Here is a 25,771-nt window from a genome sequence, read left to right on the forward strand (position 1 = left end):
TGATCCACTCAGAATCGCGCGTATGTGTGGTGAATATGGGATACCGCTGGCCACTTGGTACGTGAATGCTACTATTACGTAACAAGAAAAATAGTTCTGCCTTTTCGCAATAATGATACAACAATAAGAAGAAGGAAGTGATAAGAAGCATAAAAATCCTATTTGCTAGCAAATATTTCATATAGCACTCATCAGGTAAGCAGGAACTATGCAAATATGTTAGAGCGAGCAGAGTTTTTAGAAGAAGAGAGAGTTCTAATCCCGCAAGACTGATGTTGTACACCGAAACCGTCACCAATTCATATTTTTTAATTTGCCAACATGGCTTTCATGACATCATGCTATAACACTCTTTTGGTGAGTTTGGCGCACGACGGCTAATGGTAGAAACACTTCTTTTATGGCCTATGCAATTGGTTACTGACGTCTCAGTGCACAAGAAAATTAAAAAGATGGCAGGATTGGAAGTCGATTTTTTTGTTCATCGTTTGCGGTATGCGTCTTTCCTTACTACCTCTCTTTTCCATCTTTTTCCTCGTCAGAGCTCATACCGAAAATCGTGCTAATTGGATTATCAATGCTCGGTGGACCAGAAAATTAACATAATAACATCTCCCTTATGATATAAATATTTCATCGTCGTTTAAAGACGAACAATTTCCCAAGCCATTCTAATGTGTTCTTTGAGAGGCCTAATGGGCATGGACAGTGAAAATTTCATTCCACTTAATTGGTCGGTAAGTGAACCGTTACGTTCATTTCGGCTTGAAAACGTAATTATTTCTATTTTTAAAGTGTTTAAAATGCCGCGGACCTCCCCGCTTGAGTACGCTTCACTTGCGCATTACGTGTAACACGCATTAAATTACAGACTATCTTAAGATTGATTTTGAATTCGAAACTCGACGTAATTATTTTTAACTTTTGTATCCAGGATCAAATTAACATTTGGGGTAGTTAGATTCAAGTCAGGGCCCCTCTACACTGATCTAGAATCGTTAATGTTTTTTTTTAAGTTTTGTGTTTTCTTGTAAATTTCTTGTCACAAAAGCAACTGCCTTTCGAGGGGAAACTTTTCTTAGTGCTTTTTTTTAACTTTTGCGAATAGTTAGCAAAGCCTTTAATCTTCAAAGCTTTTTTGAAAAAGATAATAGGGCCATTTTACATTTAGCGCCAATCTTTTTTCATAAAGCTCGCACGTACATTAGGCGTTCCTCTCAATAATTTGCATGGTGGATAAGGAGAATTCAGTCAGAATAATTCTCTGCAAACAAAGGAGCAGAAACATCTCTTCATATTCAGTAACACCTGTTCCCTTAAAAGGACACGTAATTGCACTTTTAAGACGATTGTCAAACTTCTCCTCAACTTCTGCTGTTACTTTACATCATCTTACCATGAATGATAGCCACCCGAATGAAAATCTCAGCAGTGCAGCCTCCATCGTTCTACCACTATGGTTTTCTTCATCTGGCTTAGCTGCTGTAACTGGAAATGCAGTCGTGTTGTGGCTGCTCTATAAAAACGAGTCTTTACGGACAATTTCCAACTGGTTTTTAGCCTCATTATCTGTGGCGGACGTTGTGGTTGGGTTCGTCATGGATCCGTTTTGGATTGTCATCAGATGTTGGTTTCAGCCAAGAGTCTCTTTTTATTTTGTTTGATATTAGATTAGTGTTGTGGATTCACACAACCACCGCCACTGCTTTCAACGTCTGCTGCGTTTCAATCGACCGTTTTATTGCGATTCGGTTCCCTTTTCGGTATCAAGACGTTTTAACCAAGAGGAGATGCTTTGCAGTCATTATTTTAGTATGGTTTATCTCATTGAGTCTTCCTTCCTCAATAGTGTTCTTTCAACCTGGAAAGTATCGAAGAGAACTTTCTATGCCCTTTGCATGTACAGCATCAGTGGTTCCGTTATCAGTGGTCTTCTTTTGCTATACATTCATCTTCAAATTAGCAAGAAAACAATTCAGAAGCATTTTAGCAGGTAAAAAACCTCTTGACTCCGGCGACAACAGTAGAGTTCGAGCTATGCAAAATTTAAAAGCCATCGAAACAGTCGGTTTTGTTTTAGATGCTTGCATCATCACATGGATGTCACTTTTAGTTGTACTGTTGTTTAAATCTTGTAATATGAAAGAAAAATGGAAGTGTAATAAAATAAGGCCTTGGGTTGAGGCAATTACTTTTACTTCATCGGCGATCAACCCGTTGATTTACTAGTTCAGAAATGGCGAATTTCGCCGAACCTTTCGCCGCACATTCTATTGGCTTCCCTGTCTTCACAAGTCGAAACAAAATGCACCAGACCTTAGAAAACAACCAGAGCGAAATCAGATTGAACGAAAGAATGGTACTCGTGGTAACTTAGCGACTTATGAGATAAAACTCTGAGGACAATTCAAGCGAAGAGTACTGTCGTTTAATCTCAAACCTGGCGCCCCTCATAAACAATTGATGATCAAGCGGAAGCGATAGTTTCTAAGCTTATTTTACATAACTCTGTTTCTCAGTAAATGTAAATGAAATATGATCAAAATAACTCTTTTCTATCATATCAGACAAGTCATTCATAGCGTGTAATTTTGCTTCCGTGAAATTCTCGTCATTACGGAGGATGTATAAAGAACGCTGTTCTACGGCAAAGGTTAGATAGAGTGGATCCTCAAAATTGAGAGAGCTAGAATAAAGAGCTTAAGTCTCTATCCCAGATAAAAGTGAAATTATACAAAGAAAGACGGCGGAGGCAACGAAATTTTGGTGAAAGGAAAAAAAAGAATTTATAAGGTCGGGGCGCAGTTGGTAATATTGAAGTAGAATGAATAAAAGGGGTAAATTTTTAACGAAACTGAGGTGCCCCGTCGGTGGGGGAATGTAACAAGATAACTTGGTTTATCAACTAAGTTAAAAATATAAATCATCCCCTGTGAAGAGTTTTTAAGCTAACATTTCGAGCGTTACCTCTTCGTCAAGGCGACTGGGATGAATCTTACGAAGGTCTACCGCTCGAAACGTCAGCTTAGGAACTCTCTACAGTGACTGATTTACATTATCAGCTCAGTGGATAAAACCAGATTATATTCATATTAAGGTGGCTACGACTTGTCTCGGTGACTAGTACCCCAAACAAGTCTCATCGAATGACATGTTCAACATTTGAGAAATCTTTTGCTGCAATCAGTCAGACAGAGAGCGGCGTTGTCACAGCGTGTCTGCACTTTCGCGACAGATTGTGCGAGAATGTGACTTAGTATGGTCTGTACTCTTATCGACATGGATATTCACACCATAGTGGTCAAACTGTTGTGGACTCACGAGGTGCATCCGGCTGAGTCTGCAATTCAACAATGAGAAAGCGTCATTAACTTCCCATGCTCCCTCAGTAACCAATTCAAAATGCCGGCCGTACATGATGTAAGTTAAAAAATCTGAAGAAAAAGAAGAAAAAAATTGGAGATATATAAAGACTCTTCCCCTCGTAGAATGTAACCACTTTTCAAATTTTGGTAGACCCCTATGGCAAGGAAATCACAAAAAATAAAGGAAAGTCTACTCCAAAATATGTGTACTGCATCTTTACGTTACTTCAAAAGGCACTCCTCTCGTGATAGGGAAGTGAAGTGGGCCTATTAGACAATATCTCCTTGCTCCGCTGATTACAGGTATTCCAGTCTGGGATTTGAAGCGCTTGTGCAAGTGCAGGTATATCTCTCTTCTTCACTCGAAATTCTGCTAGGCATTCATCATCTTCCATCTCATCCAGATCGAAAAGTGGATATACACTGTACGGTAGGTCTAAGCTTGGAGACATACTGTTCGCACAAAACCAGGAGTTCTTCATGGTTAAGAATCCCTTTGTCATAGCAAAGTAAAATAAAATCCAAATGAATAAAGGCTGATAGTTTCGAAAGAAACTGTTTGGGGTTGCTTCGGTGGGAGTAACGAAATAATTTGTATATATCAACAAAGTTGAAATGGTAAATTGGCCACCGTAATGATTACAAAAGCTGACGTTTCGAGCGTTAGCCCTTCGTCGGAGCGAAAGACGAAGGGCTAACGCTCGAAACGTCAGCTTTTGTAATCATTACGGTGGCCAATTTACCATTTCAACTTAGTTGATATATCTAAAATAAAATCCTTCGTCTCTTTGGACGAAGTCATTAAGAGTTTTTAGACGTGCAAAAACTACCGCGAAGACGCTTATTGGTTTGTAGTTCACGTAGCTTAAAGTTTAATTTTCGCGGGCTACGGCAACATACTCTCCCCAAGCCTCGTCAACCACGATAGCCGTAGCAGCGCTAGCCGTAGGGATTTGCTTAAACTCTCTACTGTCATACGTGATCCAACATAATTTGCTGGCTGATATGGAACGATGATGATACAAATAGATTGACAGCTTAATAGTGCCACCTGAAGTGTCACCTTGATAAAAGGTGACATTCGCTTTCCTCATTAGATAGATGGAAGCTAGTCCCCGTGGTGACAACTTGAAGAGAAAAGAGATTAAGGAAGGATCAACCAAACAAACAACGAGTGTTAGAGATTTTACATCTAACAAACACTGGTCATTAAAGTGAAAACATTCCTGGCTCAGGAGGCATACGTCCGATTCCCTCCGACAAATGACGAATTTGGGATAATGTTAGGGTGAAGTTCAGTAGAATTCTCGTTCCAGGGGCCCGTTTCTCGAAAGTCCTGGTGACTTAACGGGCCCGAAGCCGAGTTTAACACTCAAAATTTAAAGAATAGGAAAGCAGGTTCTAGCACCCAAGCCAGTCCTTTTATTTCTTTAGCTGATAATTTTATTGCATCATTTTCAAAAGTTTTGAATTCCCCATCTGGAATGAAAACAGAACAGCTTTACGGGCCCGTTAAGTTACCTGGACTTTCGAGAAACGGGCCCCCAGACCCCCTCCAGCGAAAAAAACCCAATTCCTTTAAACTTTTACATAATCAAAACTGCATTAGGACTTCTTTACGCCTGAAAGGTAATTGCAGATTACGACAAAATGTTGTTGCATGTTTTCCTATGATAATGTAGCTTTAACTCTAGAATTTGAAGAATATATTCATATATATTCAAGCTTTCACTCTTCGAGAGACTCTTCAATTTAAACAGACAATTCTAATCACCATGGAACGTTGATTGAGCTTCTTAGAAAACTTTTGACAATTTAATTTGGCTCCAAAATAAGCAACGACACCAGGAGGTCCACTGTTGAGTCAAATTCGGAATGGGTTGAGGAAAAAAAAGAGAGGATCATGATCCTAAGTTTGTTACCTCAATACTTATCATACAACTCTGCGAGAAATTGATCTGAAGTTTGTCACCTGCTAAAACTGAATGGAGAAGAACTTTCATAAGCACAAAATGCTCCCTGATCACAGAATAATAATTAACTGTCATTTCGCTGTGAATGTGTGAATGTAAGGCACTCAATATCATCAAAAATACGAATATTGTGTAATGAGTATTTTTAGGAAATCTACAATGATTTAGAGATCGATGCAAAACTGCTCAGGCCTTCTTCCGGCTGAAGCAGCTTCTATCAGCAAGCTGCAATACGTATATAGATTTGACCTAATCATCCTAGCCGGGATCACTAAGTTGACGCCGACTAACCTGAGATCACCTGATGCCATTTATAGAGAAAAGTACAACCTGTTCTATATTATTTTATTAACATCTCCATATAACGCAACTGAGTAATTGCAAAAGCAAATCATAAAATTTAGGCAATGTGTGGAGGGTGTTGTACGTATCAAGAGACTTTCAAACTAAGGACTGTTGCAAAGAGGATTCTTTTATTAGATATAACACACTATTATTATAAAATTTGTTATTAATGCACAAACCAGAGTTGCAGTCCATTTCATCAATCAATGGCAGAGTCATTTTTCCTCTAAGATATCCTCGGGGCTTGGGTTTTTATTCCTTACATCTCCAGAACTCACACCATTTCGCATCATTGAGTTTCGAGTTGGATTCAGCCCGGTTGTTGTTGTCCTTTCCTTTCTGTTTTCACTGGGTAACCAGCGAAAGCTACGGCGAAAGGCTTGACGGAACTCTTTATTTCGAAAGTAATATATGAATGGATTGATTGCTGATGAGGTAAAAGCGATTGCCTCAACCCAAGGCCGCACAATAAAATATAATCTGTCAACTTTATCCCATTCATTTATCACGGTATAGTAACAATCAACAAACAGAACAACAAAACTGGGTATCCATGCGATGATACAAGCACCTAAAACGAAACCGATTGTTTTTATAGCTTTAAAGTTTTGCGTTGTAGGAACTCCGGAATTGTCGTGGGATATTGTGGGATTTTCTCCTGCTGATATTCTTTGAAATTGCTTTTTTGCCGCTTTGAAAATAAAAATATAGGAAAGTGAGACTGCAAGTATTGGAAAAGCAAATGTTATAACTGCCACAGAAATCCACAGCACTGAAACATCAATACTTTGCTCGCCATGTAGTGACAACATCGAGAAAGGAAGACCCAGTGAAAATAGCCACACCAAAATTATCACCAGGTAACATCTTTTCTTGGTGACAATGTCCTGATAGCGAAATGGAAACCGAATGGCAATAAATCGGTCGATTGAAACACAGCATATGTTGAAAGTAGTGGTGACGGTCGTCTGAATCCACAAAAATTCTAAAAAGAAGCTAACAACACAGTGAAATGTTAACCACCATGTGAAAATGACCCACACAGGGACTATCACCAGCCCAACGAAAAGGTCAGCCACGGATAAAGAGGCCAAGAAATGGTTGGAAATTGTTCGTAGAGACTCGTGTTTGTAGAATAGCCACAACACGACTGCATTTCCAGTTACGGCTGCAAAACCAGACAAGGAGAGCCACAGTGATAGAACGATGGACGCTGCACTGCTAAGCTGAACGTTTGGGTGGCTATCATTCATGGTTAGATGGCGGACAGCGACAGCAGAAGAAAGAAATTAAGCTTTGGAAATGCTTGAAATTTTCCTTTCCTCTCTGCAAACCAAACAGATCTTTCTGAAACTTGAGTGTTTGGATAGATTATCATATCCCAGTCATCCAATACCCTTTTTTATTTACAGGCGCGCCTTATTGGTCTTTAAAAGTTTCCGAAAAGGTGAGTTGAAAAAAGAAAAAGAAAATAAACAACAACAAGAACTCTTTCCAGCAAAATGTTTCGAAATCTTTATCAATGTCTTAATCCTCCTGTCATTATGAAAAAGAGTCGTCGCTACGATTCAAGTGATTTTGTGGAAAATTTAGAACCAAAATTAACAGAAAAGTTTCCCTTGACATGCAGGTGTTTTTATTAAATTGAAACAGGATGTCTACGAGGAAACTCTCAATTTGAATACTCATATCGCTAACAACTCCTGGTTAACAGTTAAATGGAGTTTCGTTCTAATCACAAAAGTGACCGCATTGATTCCTACCGAGTTAGCGGGCCAGTTTGATGATAAATGTTGTAGTCTGATCTAACAACAGAAAACGTATATGTGTCTAGAATAATTGATGACTACCAAAATGAAGTATGATTTTAATCTGTCATTATTTGTTTTCAAGAGTAAATATCAGTCTGGGTCACAAGAAACTCGGCTCTCAGTCTCCTGAAAATTTAATGATAAGCTCTTTCGGAAGTCGGAAAAGTCATTTCGTTTCTTTTATGAAATACGACTAGACCAATGACTCAGCGATGTCAAACAAACGTAAAAATGTATCGCACAGCTGTAATTTTAGACATGTGCCATTAAAGCTTTTCTCTGGGCTGGAAATTCTTGTAAACTACCGCAGTTAATGGGATAAAAATATATAGCGCTCGTCAGGTAAGCAGAAACTATGCCAATATGTTAAAGCGAACAGAGATTTTAGAAGAAGAAAGAGTTCTAATCCCGCAAGACTGACGTTGTACACCGAAATTGCCACCAATTCATTGATTTATGTTTTTCCCCTTTGTCCAGTCTACATATATAAATAAATCAGTGCTGCATATCCTGCAACTCGTTTGCTAGGCCCCAACATAAATCAAAACAAACCACTGGGTGGAGTTAAATGGCTATGAACAAAGGCCCATAGCCGCTCTAATAAAAACGTGTTTTGAGATCTTGAAAAATTTACGAGGAACAAAATTAAACATTTGGCCCGGTAAAGGTAGGGCACTCAAAAACGAAATTGGAAAACAACAACCTAGCGCTCTGCCGAGAGGACAAAGTAAGGGCAGGGTTGGGAGCGAAAACACTCCTTTCCCAGCCAGCCAAAGAATAAAATGACGCTATAGCAGCAGGTTGTGCAATACCGACCTTTAGTCTTAGAGGGTCATGCATTGATTTAACCCCGGGACCTCTAGACACATGTCCGGATGTTGTCACGTAACCAGTAACACGACAAGACAATTAAACATTAGATTGCCAGGAGAAAAAACATAAAAATCCCGTTCGCAAGCAAATATTTCATTTATGTTTTTCCCCTTTGTCCAGTCTACATATATCAATAAATCAGTTCTGCATATCCTGAAGTTCGTTTGCTGGGCCCCAACACAAATCAAAACAAACCACTGCTTGGAGTTAAATGGCAATGAACAAAGGCCGGTAAAACATAACAGCTTTACGGGCCCGTTAAGTTACCAGGACTTTCGAGAAACGGACCCCCAGACCCCTTCTAGCGAAAAAAACCCAACTCCTTTACACTGTTACATAATCAAAACTGCATTAGGACTGCTTTACGCCTGAAATCTAACTGCAGATTGCGACAAAATGTTGTTGCATGTTTTTCCTACGATAATGTAGCTTTAACTCTAGAATTTGAAGAATATATTCATATATATTCATGCTCTCACTCTTCGAGAAACTCTTCAGTTTAGGCAGACAATTTTAATCACCATGGAAAGTTGATTGAGCTTCTTAGAAAACTTTTGATAACTTAATTTGGTTCCAAAATAAGCAACGACACCAGGTCCACTGTTGAGTCAAACTCGGAATGGGTTGAGGAAAAGAGAGGATCCGAAGTTTGTTACCTCAAGACTTATCAAACAACTTTGCAAAAAATTGATCTGAAGTCACAATGAATGTATGAAGTTCATATATATTTTGAACTGCGGTTGTAGATATGTATGATGCACGATCCTCGCAGTAGACAGCGCTATTTATGCAATAGCGAAAATCAGACCATAAATAGCGCTCTCTACTGCGAGGATCGTGCATCATACATATCTACAACCGCAGTTCAAAATATATATGAACTTCATATATTCATTGTACCTGATTTATCATCACGGGTTTACTACGAATCAACTTAACGGCCTGCTCCCAGTTGGCTTGTTAGCTCAATTGGTAGAGCGCTGCACTAGTATCGCAGAGGTCAGTGGTTCGAATCCCGTACAGGCCTGATTTTTTTCAGGTCTGATTCTCGCTATTGCTTAAATAGCGCTCTCTACTGCGAGGATCGTGCATCATACAAATTGATCTGAAGTTTGTCACCTGCTAAAACTGAATGGAGCAGAACTTTCATAAGAACAAAATGCTCCCTGAGCACAGAATAATAATTAATTGTCATTTCGCTGTGAATGTGTGATATACATTAACATAGATAAAAGTATCTGCTGAGAACCATTCAGGAAAAAGGGGAAGATATTTTTGTACTCTGTTAAGGCACTCATTATCGTCAAAAATACGAATATTGTGTAATAAGTATTTTTAGGGAATCTACAAAGATTTAGAGATAGATGGAAAACTACTTAAGCCTTCTTCCGGCTGAAGCAGCTTCTATCAGCAAGCTGCAATAATAGATTTGACCTGATCATCCCAGCCGAGATCACTAAGTTGACTCCGATTAACCTGACATCACCACATCACCTGATGCCATTTACAGAGAAGAGTACAACCTGCTCTACATCATTTTATTAACATCTCCACATAAGGCAACTGAGTATTTCTAAAAGCAAATCATAAAATTTAGGCAATGTGCTAAGGGTGTAGTACGTATCAAGAGACTTTCGAACGAAGGATTGTTGCAAAGAGGATTTTTTTATTAGATATAACACACTATTATTATAAAATTTGTTATTAAAGCACAAACCAAAGTTGCAGTCCATTTCATCAATCAATGGCAGAGTCATTTTTCCCCTGAGATGTCCTCGGGGCTCAGATTTTTATTCCCTACATCTCCAGAACTCACACCATTTCGTACCATTGAGCTTCGAGTTGAATTCAGCCCGGTTGTTTTTGTGCTTTCCTTCCTGTGTTCACTGGGTAACCAGCGAAAGGTACGGCGAAAGGCTTGGCGGAACTCTTTATTTCGAAAGTAATAAATGAATGGATTTATTGCTGATGAGGTAAAAGCGATTGCCTCAACCCAAGGCCACACAATATAATATAATCTATTAACTTTATCCCAGTCATTTATCACGGTATAATAACAATCAACAAACAGAACAACAAAACTGGGCATCCATGCGATAATACAAGCACCTAAAACAAAACCGACTGTTTTTATAGCTTTAAAATTTTGAGTTGTAGAAACTCTGGAATTGCCGTCGGATATTGTGGAATTTTCTCCTGCTGATATTCTTTGAAATTGTTTTTTTGCCGATTTGAAAATAAAAATATAGGAACAGGAGACTACAACTATTGGAACAGGAAATGTTATAGATGCCACAGAAAACACACAGCACTGAGACATTAATGCTTTGCTCGCCATGTACTGACAACATCGAGAAAGGAAGACCCAGTGAAAATAGCCACACCAAAATTATCACCGTGTAGCATCTTTGCTTGGTTACAATGTCATGATAATGAAAAGGAAACCGAATGGCAATAAATCGGTCGATTGAAACACAGCATATATTGAAAGTAGTGGTGACGGTTGTGTGAATCCACAAAAATTCTAAAAAGAAGTTAACAACGCTGTGAAATGTTAACCACCATGTGAAAATGACCCAAGCAGGGACTATCACCAACCCAACGAAAAGGTCAGCTACGGATAAAGAGGCCAAGAAACGGTTGGAAATTGTTCGTAGAGACTCATTTTTGTAGAATAGCCACAACACAACTGCATTTCCAGCTACGGCTGCAATACCAGAAAAGGAGAGCCACAGTGATAGAACGATGGACGCTGCACTGCTAAGCTGAACGTTTGGGTCGCTATCATTCATGGTTAGATGGTGGAAAGCGACAGCAGAAGAGAGAAATTAAGCTTCAGAAATGCTTGAAATTTTCCTTTCCTCTCTGCAAACCAAACAGATCTTTCTGAAACTTAAGTGTTTGGATGAATTATCATATCCCTGTCATCCAATATCCTTTCTGATCTTTAAAAGTTTCCGAAACGGTGACAGAGATAAAAAAAGACGACGAAAACAACTATTTCCAGGAAATGTTTCTAATCTTTGGCAATGTCTTAATCCTTCTCTGTCTCTCATTATCGATGAAAGAGTCATCGCTACGATTCAAGTGATTTTGTGGAAAATTTAGAAGCAAAGTTAACAGAAAAGTTTCCCTTGACATGCAGGTGTTTTTTAACTAGAAACAGGATGTCTGTTAGGAAACTCTCAATTGGAATCCTCATAACACTAACAACTCCTGGTTAACAGTTAAATGGAGTTTCGTTCTAATCACAAAAGTGACAGCATTGATTCCCACCGAGTTAGCGGGCGAATTTGATGCTAAATGTTGTAGTCTGATCATCTAACGACAGAAAACGTATATGTGTCTAGAATAATGGATGACTGCCAAAATGAAGCGTGATTTTAATCTGTCATTATTTGTTTTCAAAAGTAAATATCCTTCTGGGTCATAACAAACTCAGCTCTTAGTCTCCTGAAGATTTAATGACAAGCACTTTCGGAAGTCGGAAAAGACATTTCGTTTTTTTTTTTTTTTTATGAAATACGACTACACCAATGACTCGGCGATGTCAAACAAACGTAACAAAGTATCGTACAGCTGTAATTTTAGACATGTGCTATTACAGCTTTTGTTAGGGCTGAATATTCTTGTTAACTACCGCAGTTAATAGAACAGGAAATTTATGCTCTCCCTATAACTTCCTTAGAAGGATTAAAGGCCGATATAACTGCTTTGCCTGAGCTCTGTTCTCTGGGCTGGATAGATAGCCAGATAACAAGCCAAGATTGAACGTAAAGGACTATGGGTGAAACCCAAAGCCAGTTTATTAAGGAAATAAGTTAAATAAAAATGACAATTTTCCAAAACATAAAATTGTTAAGAATGTTACAAATTTGTTGAAACTTTGGCCCAGTAAAGGTGAGGGCAACCACAAACGCAGGCAACATTGCAACTGGGCAGGGTTGGGAGGGGAAAAGCTTCAGCTTGCTTGTCCACGAGTTTGAGGCAAATGTGCCTGATCCAATCAGAATCGCGCGTACGTGTGGTGAATATGGGATACCGCTGGCCACTTGGCACGTGAATGCTACTATGACCTAACAACGAAAATAGTTCTGCCTTTTCGCAATAATGATACAACAATAATAAGAAGGAAGTTATAGGGAGCATAAAAATCCTATTTGCTGGCAAATATTTCATTTATGCTCTGCCTATAACTTCCTTGGAAGGTTTAAAGGCGATATAACTGTTTTGCCTGAGCTCTGTTTGCTGGGCTGGATAGATAACCAGATAACAAGCCAAGATTGAACGTAAAAGACTATACAATACAATAATTTATTAAACTCTCCTCGGAGGGGCCTTTCAAAGCTTGAGAGCAAATGTGGCCAAAAATCGAACATTTTCAAAATATTGTGGCAACAGCCGAAAAATCGATTCGGCCCATATTCTCAAGTTAGGTAGGCCTTATGGTGAAACAAAGCACTGCATACTTCGTTTGGCTGAATATCGATTTATTTTGGAGAAAATCGATAACAACTGAATTTCGCCAAAATGCCGCTTTTGAAGCTCAAAATTTCAGACGAATTTCGGAGCGTCGCGCCACGAATTAAAAACACTTGGACCGATAAAAAGTACCAAATCTTAAAAAACAACATCAATACATGTATTGACGGCAATTTGAACAATTCTTCATCATTTATTTACACAATCTAATTAAATTTATCCGACCCTCTTCTAACAAGGTTAAAAATAAGTCAAAAGTAACCCGTTATTTAACTATGTGGTAAATAAAATAATCGACTGAAAATCTGGCTTTTGGAAGGCGAAGTGTGGTTCTTTTCGATCTCCAAAGGATATTTTGGGGTAATGATTCTGTGCGATTTAAACAACTTTAAAGTTGGATAAAATGAGCTGATTTGACGGTGCCGTCAGTTATTCCAAAATGTACACATTCACACGCAAACTCAATTGTTTTGCATTTTACATCCAGTCTACAGCTAATTTATCATAATATAATCTTACCGTTCATATTGCTGTATCACAAAAGGTTATTGCAGTCCTGAAATTGTTGCATCGCTCCCATAATAGCGATATAACTTGACAAGATAGCCAACACCTCTTGATAATGAGTGTTTACAAAGCGTATCACGGGGTTTCTCCATTTCCATTTCGTTGAAAAGGAGGCTGTATTTACTTCACGTAAGAGATCTTTGTTTAAATATAGTATTCAACCAAACCGCGAACCAAACGTTCGCGGAATTAAAGTTGCTTGTTCAGAAACATGTTACTCGTGTACGGAATAACGCTAGTTAGTATATACTAAAACAGTGGATAGCGTTGAAGGCGCGATCTGATTGGCTAGTCAAACTCCGAATATCCTTTGCTATTTACCTCCGAGCAACTCGGGAAAAAATGGCGTCCCGGTTTGCATCCGTGACAAGCGAAGAAATCACTTAAATTAACGACGGTGTTGTATATTATCTCACTGTTTTAGTATATACTAAAACAACTATTCACCTCAGTGTCGGTGGTTAGCGGTGGATATTTACCGAGCTCGGTAAATATTTACCGAGCTATTTACCGAGCTATTTACCGAGCTATTTACCGAGCTATTTACCGAGCTTGGTAAATATCCACCACTAACCACCTCCACTTTGGTGAATAGTTGTTAATTAATTCAAAATGAGGTCCCCTGTCGACAACTCCGCAAAAATACGACATTGGACTGTGAAGCACGTGGCTACAGAAACTATGGTCGAGTGTTACATATAGGAAACAGGAGCAAACAATTATTTAACTCCGGTCCTTATTGAGTTAATATAAATTTTTATTTAGTGAATTATTGTTTCGTTTGATAGAGCTCATTTTAGGACAAAAAGAACGAAAGGCAAATCTAGTTCGGTGATTAAAACCACTGCCTGCTACAATATTTCTGTATTTTACTGTTGATAAGATTTAAACTTCCCTGCACTCTTACTTAATTTTCTTGGGTTGACGGTATGTTGTTTTCAAAATGAGTTATAGTCAAACCTATTCCATGAAATTCAGAGGGGTGTTTTCATCGTTAATCGCTGATACCACACTGAGTATCTATAAACACTTGGGGCTATGTGTGAGAAGGAACCGATCGAGATGACAATTGCCTTGAATGGAGGTCAGGATTTTAAATGACTTATAAGTATTTTTTAAGACGCTGAAAGATTGAATCGTATTTTTTTCTCTTCCTTACTATTTTAATCGCTATAGATTTTTGAGTATTTACAGAAGTTACCTTGAAACTGGCATTTTCGTTTACTAATAAAATGAATTGCAGAGAAAAGATTTGAACTCTGCGACAAGATTTTGAGTCGTTCTTCCTACAAGGATATCTGATGCTCGTTCAAAACTACAGTAAGAGTGCACTGTGACTTCGACAAACGATCCAGAAAACGGGAAACAGTAATTATACCTCTTCTTGCTTGTTTAAGGTGGATTGAGAGCCATTCCACTTGTCTCGGTTTTCCGGGCCAAAAGACGAAGTTGACCTAATTCTTAGCCAAGCAACCATATTCTCTCCTTCTGTTAACATACAGACCATGACAATTTGTCCCTCGCCTAGTGCAAAGCTTGGTTTGGGGTAGACGAGAGGCTCTAAGTTCGAGGCGCCGAGTTCCTTTTGATATATCAAACAATGCTCAATAATATATCGCCATATAAAGCATAGATTGGCTTTGGACTTCTTATTTGGACCACTTATTTGGACCACTTATTTGGAACCAATTTCGAATGGTTAAAAATCAAGTGAACTGGGAAGTTAATAGCGCGAAAATTGCCTATTATGAAAATGCCTTCAAGAATTGTTGTGGGGATCAAAGGAAAACATGGAAAACAATCAATGAACTGACCTCGCGAAAGTCCAATAAAACTGTTATTATTGAGAGGGAACATAATGGAGTAAATGTGGAAACCAAACAGATGTAGCAGAAATGCTAAACTCATTTTTCACGGAAATTCGACCAAGCCTTAGTAGAGACGTGACAGAAGTTGATAAATCCTTCGAAGAATTTCTTACTGAAACTGATAAAAATTTCGTTTTTGAAAAAACAACACCAACACATGTTGTTGCACTACTATCAAGGCTCTGCAAGTCAAAGGCGACTGGATTGAGACTGGATTGGATAATATTTCTGCGAAAGTTCTAAGGGAATGTCCTGATGTACTAGCAGAATCTCTTACTCATATATTTAATCAATCCCTAAAGACTGGCAACTTTCCCGATGAGTGGAAATCTGCCAGTCACCCCATTGTACAAAAAATCCGGGAAGCGCTCCGATCCAACGAATTATCGACCAATATCAGTAATTCCAGTTGTGGCCAAAGTCTTTGAATGGATCATCTACGATCAGCTTTATCATTATTTAACTAAAAACAACTTTCTCTCGTGCCATCAATCTTGTTTTCGGTCTTTGCATTCTACGCTCGCAGCACTTATCGAAGCTACAGATAGCTGGGCAGTGGATATAGACCGTGGTCTTGTTAATACCGTAGTCTTCTTAGACCTCAAAAAGGCATTTGATACAGTAGATCACGATATTTTATTACGAAAACTGCAATACTATGGAATTTTTTGGACCAGTCATCAATGGTTTGCTTCTTATTTAGATAACCGAACACAGATTTGTCATTTAAACTCTTGTAAGTCAGGGAACAAGTTTGGGACCTCTTTTATTTTTGATATATATTAATGACTTACCACATTGTTTGACATATTCGGAACCTAGATTGTATGCAGATGATACCAGCCTGACGCTTGCCAGTACTGACATCGAGCACATAAATTATTGCCTTAATCACGACCTTAGCAATGTGTACGAATGGCTCTCTGCTAACAAACTTACCTTGAATATGACAAAAAACTGAGTTCATGCTTATTGCATCAAGGCAGAAGTTATCACAATTTACGGAAAGTCCCTCTCTTATTATAAAAGAAAACGCAATCGAACAAGTAACCTCCGCTAAATCCCTTGGAGTTTATGTCGATCTAAATATAAATCGAGAATGTCATATTGAAAACATCTCTAAGAAGAAAGCTTGTGCCATTGGTGCGATTAAACGAATTCGGTATCTCACTCCATTTAATGTTTTGATTAAAGTTTATAATAGCCTTATTCAACCACAAAACATTACATGGTATGACACCTGATTATCTGAGATTAAGATTTGTATATCGTGACAGTGTAAGTGCTTATCGTTTAAGGAATACCGAAACCAAATTAGTTCTTCCAGAACCTCGACCTATCTCAAGAGAAGTTTTTTGTACAGCGGACCTCAATTGTGGAACAACTTACCTGTAGACCTAAAACAAGCGTCTTCGCTGACTGATTTCAAATCTAAATTAAGTCGCCATAGTTTAAAGTAAGTTCTTAATTCTATGTAAATTTTAGACGCAGCCTCCATGAAAAGCAGAATTTTTTATTTATTTATTTCTTTTATTTGAATTGTTATTATCAAATTATTATTGTAGTTAGATAGATAGGTTTCTAGTATAGAATTAACTAAATCAACTGATGGAAAAACCGTGTATAAATAAAGTTATCCTATCCTATCCTATCCTATAAGAAGTAGTCATTCACTTCTTAACTTTATCATCTTGGAAAGAAATGTTAAGGAGATAGGCAAAACATGGGTTTGTTTACTTTCTTTTTTCTTGTTAAATCTAGATGTCAGTCTTTTTCCAATGGGCGTGAACATTCTGGTCTGACCAGACCACAGGCTTATGTTAAATTTGTCATTACGCATCAGCTACGCTCTGTGATATTTCGCCATATAATGCATTGATGGCTTTGGACACGACCATATTTGAGGGGGATAGATCACTGCTTACTTGGCTACCTTCTTGGGAAAGAATACTAAATAACTAACTAGTTGAGTTAATTTTTCAAAGCCACTGTTTCGTAAATGCAAGTACCGTATTTGACTGATGTAGGTATACCGACTCGCACTCGAGCCTGCTGTATCAGCTGGTGCAATGATTACTCGAAGCGTTTCTTGAGTTCTGAGATACGCAGAAATGGTTTCATTTCCAGGCGTGAGTTTTTTTTGGGACCACTGCCGGGAAAAGATGAGTGGGAATAATGTGAACGTGTGCTACCTGCGTCGTAGTCTTACTACCGGCACGAATAACTTAACAAGGCACAGTAGCCTCTGGGGAAGAAACAGTACAGATGTAAAGCTGTTGAACGTTGGCTAGTACAAACATTTCAGTGAAAGTCGTGGTTTTCCAGGTTTGACAATTATAAAACTTCTTTTAAGTAAAAAAATACTCAAACACTACACTTATCTCTGTTGCACATCTGCAATGATACATGATGGGCTATGCCCTTTGCAGATCTTTCGCTCTTTTTTGTCCTAAAATAGGCTTCATCCATCCAAGTACCATGAAACATTAAATTATGATACATTGGATCATGATTGGAGTTAGATAATTGTTTTCTCCTGTTTAGTATATGTAACACTCAACCTTAGTTCCTGTAGTCACGTACTTCACAGTCCAATGTTTTATTTTTGCGTTTTATTTCAGTAGACCTAATTTTGAATTAATTAGCGTTATTCCGCACACGTGAAACATGTTTCTGAACTAGTTACATTCCGCTTACATTTGGTTCACGGTTCGGTTGTGAAGATGTTTGGGTCCGGACCCGTAGTGGGAGGATCTCACGCCCCCCAGTGAGACTGGACTTATGATGGAATCACCCTACTGAGGACATTTTTGTTGCGTTACTATTATGGTATATAAAAACATGTGCTTTTCGCTTGAAGTTATTTTAGTAGTCTGAACAAAATATTTTAGTAGTCGGAACAAAACATTTTAGTAGTCTGAACAGAACAGATGTATTTCAACGAAATGGAAATAGAGAAACCCCGTGATACGCTTTGTAAACAATCATTATCAGGAGGTGTTGACTATCCTGCCAAGTTATACCTCTATTGAGGGAGCAATGTAACAATTTTAGGACTGCAATCTTCTTTTGTGATATATATTTGACAGCAAGATGATATTATGTTAAATAAGCTATAGACTGGATGTAAAATGCAAAACAATTGAGTTTGCGTGTGAATGTGTACATTTTCGAATAACTGATGGTACCGTCAAATCAGCTCATTTTATTCAACTTTAAAATTTGATTAAATCGCACATAATCATTACCCCAAGAAATCTTTTGGAGATCGAGAAGAAAAACACTTCGCCTACCAAAAGCCAGATTTTCAGTCGATTATTTTATTTACCCCATAGTTAAATAACGGGTCTCTTCTGACCTATTTTTAATCTTGTAAGACGAAGGTCGGATAAATTTAACTAGATTGTGTAAATAAACAATCCAAAATTGCTCAAATTGCTGTCAACATAAGTACTGATGTTGTTTTTCAAGATTAGGTACTTTTTATCGGTCTAAGTGTTGTCAGTTCGTGGCGCGACACTCCAAGATTCGTCTGAATTTTTGAGCTTCAAAAGCGGCATTTTGGCGAAATTCAGTTGTTATCGATTTTCTCGAAAATAAATCGATATTTCGCCAAACAAAGTATGCAGTGCTTTGTTTCACTATAGGGCCTACCCAACTTGAGGGTATGAGCCGAATCGATTTTTTGGCTGTTGCCCCCAAATGTTTGACCGTTGGTAACATTCGTTCTTAAAAGCTATCTTAATAATTACAATTCTTGGTTTTCACCCACGTGACCCCTAACTTGACAACCGTTGCTATCCGCCATGATTGTGTCCCTCAGGTGTAAACAAAAAGTAGCATGAGAGAGAGTGAATGCGAGAAAGCGTCATGGTTCTTTGTATCTTTGGCAATTGTGGGAGCAAAAGTGGTCGAGATAGCATTCGTTTTTATTCTGTACCTGCTATTATCACTAATCAAGGCGAAGAGTTCGAAGAGTTAACCCGAGAGAGGAGAAATCCTTGGATTTCCGCGATAGGTCGTGCTGACCTAGGAAGTGTACTTCCTGTATTAGATGTAACATAAGATATGTAATTTTATCTTTTGAACAATAAAGACACACAGACAGACACACAGACCTGAAAACAAAGAATGTTTTGCAGAACGAGCGTGCTTGTAGTCTTCACTTCGTTTCTGGCAGGTCTGCAGCAAACTGGGACAGGTTCAATGAAGATTGGATTCCAACACGTCATTTAACCAAGAAAGAGTACAAGAAAAAAGATGCGGACGCCGCTGCTCAGAGGAGTGAGCGAGCGAAGGCCCGAAGGAAGAGTGCGATCGAGCGGCAAGAACAAGAGGCAGCCAAGAAGAGAAAATGTATCGATGGAAGCGAAGAGCGTATAATTGACATAGACTTTACCGCTCCACCAAGCACGTCAACTTCAGAGAGCGAAGAAAAGAGCGAAGCAATGATGCTAGATGAGCCTTGTGCGAGTGGCGAACAAAGTGTAACAGACACTGCTTCTCTCGTGTAAACTGCGATAACAGTGAATGTCGAAATACAAACAGAAGAACAGAGTGAAACGAGCACCGCTTCTTGCGTATCAGCAGGGACAAAACTGGACGCCGAAACACAAACCGAAAAATTTGACTACCTTCTGAATGCTAGGCAAAGTGGGTACAAGGCACCACATCAAGAATTTTTTGATATGGACGAAAAAGTTCGATTTTACACCGGACTGCCTTCTTGGGAAATGCTCATGGTGGCGTTTGAGCATGTTGTACATTACCCGCCGCACACAATCCCTGAACAGATTTCAGGAATTTATCATGGTGCTCATCAAGCTGCGGCTAAACGTTCCCTTTCAAGACCTAGCTTACCGGTTTGTGGTTTCAATATCCACAGTTTCAAGGATCTTTTCATCGTGGATGATGGTGATGGATGCCCGACTGTCTCCCCTGGTTTTTTGGCCAGACAGGGAAAGACTATGGGGGACAATGCCTATGTCCTTTCAGTATGCCTTTGGTAAGCAGGTCACAGTAATAATTGACTGCTTTGAGGTGTTTATTGATAGGCCAACAAACTTACTTCCCAGGGTACAGACTTTTTCTAATTATAAGCACCATAACACAGTCAAAATTCTTATTGGAATTACTCCACAAGGAACTGTCAGTTTTGTGTCTGAGGCTTGGGGTGGCCGCACCTCTGACAAGTACTTGACTGAGAATTGTGGGTTTTTAGAAAACCTACTTCCTGGTGACATGGTTATGGCTGATCGGGGATTTACTATTTGTGATAGCGTTGGGTTGAAACAGGCCAAGCTAGTAATCCCAGCATTTACTAAGGGAAAGTCACAGTTAGATCCTGTAGATGTGGAGCGAACAAGGGGCATTGCAAATGTGAGAATCCATGTGGAGAGAGTTATTGGTTTGTTGAAGCGAAGGTACACCATTCTAGAAGGAACACTGCCTGCAGAAATTCTCTCTTCCAGCCGCAGAGGAACTCCAGATACTAAGATCCCCATGATAGACCAAATTGTAAGGGTTTGTTCTGCCCTTGTTAATTTATGCCCTCCAATAATTCCTTTTGATTAATCATTTCAGTCGCAAACTCTTTGAAACACCTGTTTTCTATACTTAGCATATCATTCTTCAACAAGAAAAGGGTATTTATAGCTCATTAAATGATGATAAAGTTTTTGAAATTTGAGAGCTGCTTGTTTGCAGGGAAAGCTGGTATTCAAGTTTTTCCAAGCCCTGCAACATGATAATTCATTGCTACATGCACATCACAATAAAACAGACAGTTGATATTAACAGAGGGAATAATCAGTAAATATGTATTGTCTTTTTACTTTTAACTAATCTTTGCAGTCAGGAGCCCATCAATGGCTCAACTAAAACTGCTAGACTGAAATGAGGAGACCTTTGTTTGGAACATTTAGTATTTTGAAAAAACTACCAAAATAAACAAATATTACGTATGATGCACGATCCTTCGCAGTAGATAGCGCTATTGAGGCAATAGCGAAAATCAGACCTGAAAAAAATCAGGCCTGTACGGGATTCGAACCACTGACCTCTGCGATACTAGTGTAGCGCTCTACCAATTGAGCTAACAAGCCAACTGGGAGCAAGCCGTTAAGTTGATTCGTAATAAACCCGTGATGATAAACCAGATAAAAAGAATATATGAAGACCATATATTTTGAACTGCGGTATTAAATACGTATGATGCACGATCCTTCGCAGTAGATAGCGCTATTTAGGCAATAGCAAAAATTGGACCTGAAAAAAATCAGGCCTGTACGGGATTCGAACCACTGACCTCTGCGATATTAGTGCAGCGCTCTACCAGTTGAGCTAACAAGCCAACTGGGAGCAAGCCGTTAAGTTGATTCGTAATAAACCCGTGATGATAAATCAGATAAAATGAATATATGAAGTCCATATACTTAACATACTTAACATACTTAACGGCCTGCTCCCAGTTGGCTTGTCAGCTCAATTGGTAGAGCGCTGCACTAGTATCACAGAGGTCAGTGGTTCGAATCTCGTTCAGGCCTGATTTTTTTTTTTTTTTTTTCAGGTCTGATTTTCGCTATTGCCTAAATAGCGCTATCTACTGCGAAGGATCGTGCATCATACGTATTTAATACCGCAGTTCAAAATATATGGACTTCATATATTCATTTTATAAACAAATATTGTTGACCTGAACTTTTCACCGGGTGAGACCCATTTAATCCTTGTTGAGTTGTAATTCCTAGAAATTATGCGATGTTCACATACATTAGCCCTGAAGCAAAATGTGTGGTTACAGAAAATATCCATACCTCCAACATGGAAGGTTTTACCATTTTGAACCCTCTCTAGCTCCCTGAAATTCCCAATTAAGTTTCATACTTTGACTTATAAATTTTGGATTTTGTAAAACCCTCCCCCTTTGAATTTCCATTGACCTTTCATAGGGTGAGTATGGACATTTTCTGGAGCCACAAAATATTAATTTGGGAAACTTATAAAAACTAAGAGTTTTATTGTTATGCCAAAGAAAAATATCTCACTCCTCCTTAATTAAACAGAATTGGTAAGACTCAAAAACATGGAAACATGCTCATTTTTTCTGTCTTAAAACACGCAACTAAATGTGAACGCATTCCTTGAATGTCAAATGTCACATGAGTTGGATTTATTCCTAAAGCAAGGCATGTGGTAAAGGTAATGGCAAAAACGCGACAGTCACTTCCATTTGTTTGCTGTTGCACGGAAAGAAAACTGTAGACTAGCCAGTGTCCCACCGAGCAAGTCATTTGTCTGGTTTTCTACTTCTTGGGAAAGGGCATCATGGTAGAGGCTGTCATAGAGATTTACATGGCCAGGCAAACATCCGATCGAGCTTACACAAACCCAGTGATTACTTCCGGTATGCAGAATTTGCACAAATTCCCCAGAAACAACATCAAAGTTATGTGCTGGGCCTAGAGTGGGCCGCTACAATCCTTCGATTACTGAATTTTCTTTCTGTAGCAGCACTTCAGCCTGTTGTATTATATCACCAGTAAGCCAACCAGTTTGGCTAAGAATTGTTTGATAATCGCCATCATCTTGTAGGCTTTAAACTGCTGTCTTGTATAAAATCTTGTCTCTAAGACGAAATATCCAAGCAAATCAGTCGCTTCTATTTGGGGCAAACACTCGGAGTCAAACTACTCATAAGGAATACTGACAGGGTCAACTCCTACGACTGATATCTTTTCGAGATATCGTCCCTTTACTTGCTTGTCTAAAGCCTTAGCTTAATCTGACAACACAGGAATATTAAAGGGAAGGGTCTTCAAGTCTTCTTCAGCTTCACCTTCCGCTAAATCCATGATGGAAGCGAACCATTCCACAAAAACCAGGAGAAGGTCGACAAAGATGACTTGCGATTAATATAACTTTCGCACACCGAGGGATACAACTATGGCGGATGCCCATATTTGGAAAGGGCTCTTACTTCAGGTGAAAACCAGCAATTCTTACAATAATTACAATAATTATAATTACAATAACTACAATAAGGGGAGATAAAAGTATACAGATGTATTTATATATATAAAATGTTAAAAATCAAAATTGACTCATCAGAAGATGATTTATCAGCTTATGCTTATAAATTTTCGTCGCGGAGGTCAATTTTATATCACTGGGTAAGTTTTTCCAAATGGTCACTGCGCGGTATAAAAAACTTCGCTGGCCCGTAGCAGTTTTGTAGCGCGGTATGTCCAGTGTATATGCATTGCGAGTCGAGCGGCCACAAATCGTGCTTCTCTTAGCAACTAAGGTTGCTCGGTGTCACACTGTTCATGCACTTAAATATCATCATGGCATCACGATAAAATAGATAGTCTTTAACTGGCATCCAATGAAGCTGTTTAAGGATTGGTGTAATATGGTCAAATTTTCTTCATCCGGTCACTATACGGGCAGCAAAGTTCTGAATAGCCTGTAACATGTTGATATTAGTAGCAGTAGTGTTTGACCATACGCTTGAACAATAGTACATTTTACTGAAAACTAAACTCTTAATTATGGTTACAAATAAGTCTTTGTCGAAAGCATGTTTGGCGCGATTTATTTGGGTCAGGCTTGACATATAGGATGAAACGGTCTTAACAGTATGATCACTGAAAGTAAGCTGATCATCAAATATCACACCTTGGTCCCTAGCGCAACGGGTAGGGACCAAATCTTTACCAAGCAAGGACAGGTTGAAATTTGGGATCTTGGCAATCATTCGGTGACTACCAAACAGCATTAGTTTAGTTTTTGTTGCATCAAGGAGGAGGCGATTATCAAAGCACCAGTTCCTGATCTTAGTGAGGTCTTTGGTCATGTCTTCCACAACATTTTTGCACTGTTGAAGGGGGAAAGTTATGTAAAGTTTACTGTCATCAACATATGTCTTGGATTTGCAGCACTCAGCACTCATTTTGAAGTAGAATGAATAAAAGGGGTAAATTTTTAACGAAACTGAGGTGCTCCGTCGGTGGGGGAATGTGACAAGATAACTTGGTTTATCAACTAAGTTAAAAATATAAATCATCCCCTGTGAAGAGTTTTTAAGCTAACATTTCGAGCGTTACCTCTTCGTCAAGGCGACTGGGATGAATCTTACGAAGGTCTACCGCTCGAAACGTCAGCTTAGAAACTCTCTACAGTGACTGATTTACATTATCAGCTCAGTGGATAAAACCAGATTATATTCATATTAAGGTGGCTACGACTTGTCTCGGTGACTAGTACCCCAAACAAGTCTCATCGAATGACATGTTCAATATTTGAGAAATCTTTTGCTGCAATCAGTCAGACAGAGAGCGGCGTTGTCACAGCGTGTCTGCACTTTCGCGACAGATTGTGCGAGAATGTGACTTAGTATGGTCTGTACTCTTATCGACATGGATATTCACACCATAGTGGTCAAACTGTTGTGGACTCACGAGGTGCATCCGGCTGAGTCTGCAATTCAACAATGAGAAAGCGTCATTAACTTCCCATGCTCCCTCAGTAACCAATTCAAAATGCCGGCCGTACATGATGTAAGTTAAAAAATCTGAAGAAAAAGAAGAAAAAAATTGGAGATATATAAAGACTCTTCCCCTCGTAGAATGTAACCACTTTTCAAATTTTGGTAGACCCCTATGGCAAGGAAATCACAAAAAATAAAGGAAAGTCTACTCCAAAATATGTGTACTGCATCTTTACGTTACTTCAAAAGGCACTCCTCTCGTGATAGGGAAGTGAAGTGGGCCTATTAGACAATATCTCCTTGCTCCGCTGATTACAGGTATTCCAGTCTGGGATTTGAAGCGCTTGTGCAAGTGCAGGTATATCTCTCTTCTTCACTCGAAATTCTGCTAGGCATTCATCATCTTCCATCTCATCCAGATCGAAAAGTGGATATACACTGTACGGTAGGTCTAAGCTTGGAGACATACTGTTCGCACAAAACCAGGAGTTCTTCATGGTTAAGAATCCCTTTGTCATAGCAAAGTAAAATAAAATCCAAATGAATAAAGGCTGATAGTTTCGAAAGAAACTGTTTGGGGTTGCTTCGGTGGGAGTAACGAAATAATTTGTATATATCAACAAAGTTGAAATGGTAAATTGGCCACCGTAATGATTACAAAAGCTGACGTTTCGAGCGTTAGCCCTTCGTCGGAGCGAAAGACGAAGGGCTAACGCTCGAAACGTCAGCTTTTGTAATCATTACGGTGGCCAATTTACCATTTCAACTTAGTTGATATATCTAAAATAAAATCCTTCGTCTCTTTGGACGAAGTCATTAAGAGTTTTTAGACGTGCAAAAACTACCGCGAAGACGCTTATTGGTTTGTAGTTCACGTAGCTTAAAGTTTAATTTTCGCGGGCTACGGCAACATACTCTCCCCAAGCCTCGTCAACCACGATAGCCGTAGCAGCGCTAGCCGTAGGGATTTGCTTAAACTCTCTACTGTCATACGTGA

The 25,771-nt window shown here is 38.9% G+C and overlaps 3 protein-coding genes and 2 pseudogenes across 3 annotated transcripts; 2 read left to right on the top strand and 3 right to left on the bottom strand.

The window, feature by feature from the left end:
* Positions 1-1,397: 1,397 nt before the first annotated feature.
* Positions 1,398-2,400, top strand: LOC148723938 (beta-2 adrenergic receptor-like; annotated as a pseudogene).
* A 3,498-nt stretch (positions 2,401-5,898) lies between these two features.
* On the bottom strand, positions 5,899-6,948 carry LOC148723939 (beta-1 adrenergic receptor-like). Its single transcript, XM_088734513.1, has one exon. It carries the CDS (start codon positions 6,934-6,936, stop codon positions 5,899-5,901), a length of 1,038 nt encoding a protein of 345 aa, XP_088590639.1. The 5' UTR covers positions 6,937-6,948.
* Positions 6,949-10,013: 3,065 nt separating this feature from the next.
* LOC148723940 (beta-2 adrenergic receptor-like) lies at positions 10,014-11,247 on the bottom strand (annotated as a pseudogene).
* Positions 11,248-20,041: 8,794 nt separating this feature from the next.
* LOC148723941 (uncharacterized) lies at positions 20,042-21,029 on the top strand. Its single transcript, XM_088734225.1, has one exon. The coding sequence runs from the start codon at positions 20,094-20,096 to the stop codon at positions 20,856-20,858; it is 765 nt and encodes a 254-aa protein (XP_088590351.1). The 5' UTR covers positions 20,042-20,093; the 3' UTR covers positions 20,859-21,029.
* Positions 21,030-23,712: 2,683 nt separating this feature from the next.
* LOC148723942 (uncharacterized) lies at positions 23,713-24,237 on the bottom strand. Its single transcript, XM_088734514.1, has one exon. The coding sequence runs from the start codon at positions 24,235-24,237 to the stop codon at positions 23,713-23,715; it is 525 nt and encodes a 174-aa protein (XP_088590640.1).
* Positions 24,238-25,771: the final 1,534 nt, after the last annotated feature.

The sequence above is a fragment of the Stylophora pistillata genome, chromosome 9 (assembly GCF_964205215.1).
Source record: "Stylophora pistillata chromosome 9, jaStyPist1.2, whole genome shotgun sequence".
NCBI classification, from domain to species: Eukaryota; Metazoa; Cnidaria; class Anthozoa; order Scleractinia; family Pocilloporidae; genus Stylophora; species Stylophora pistillata.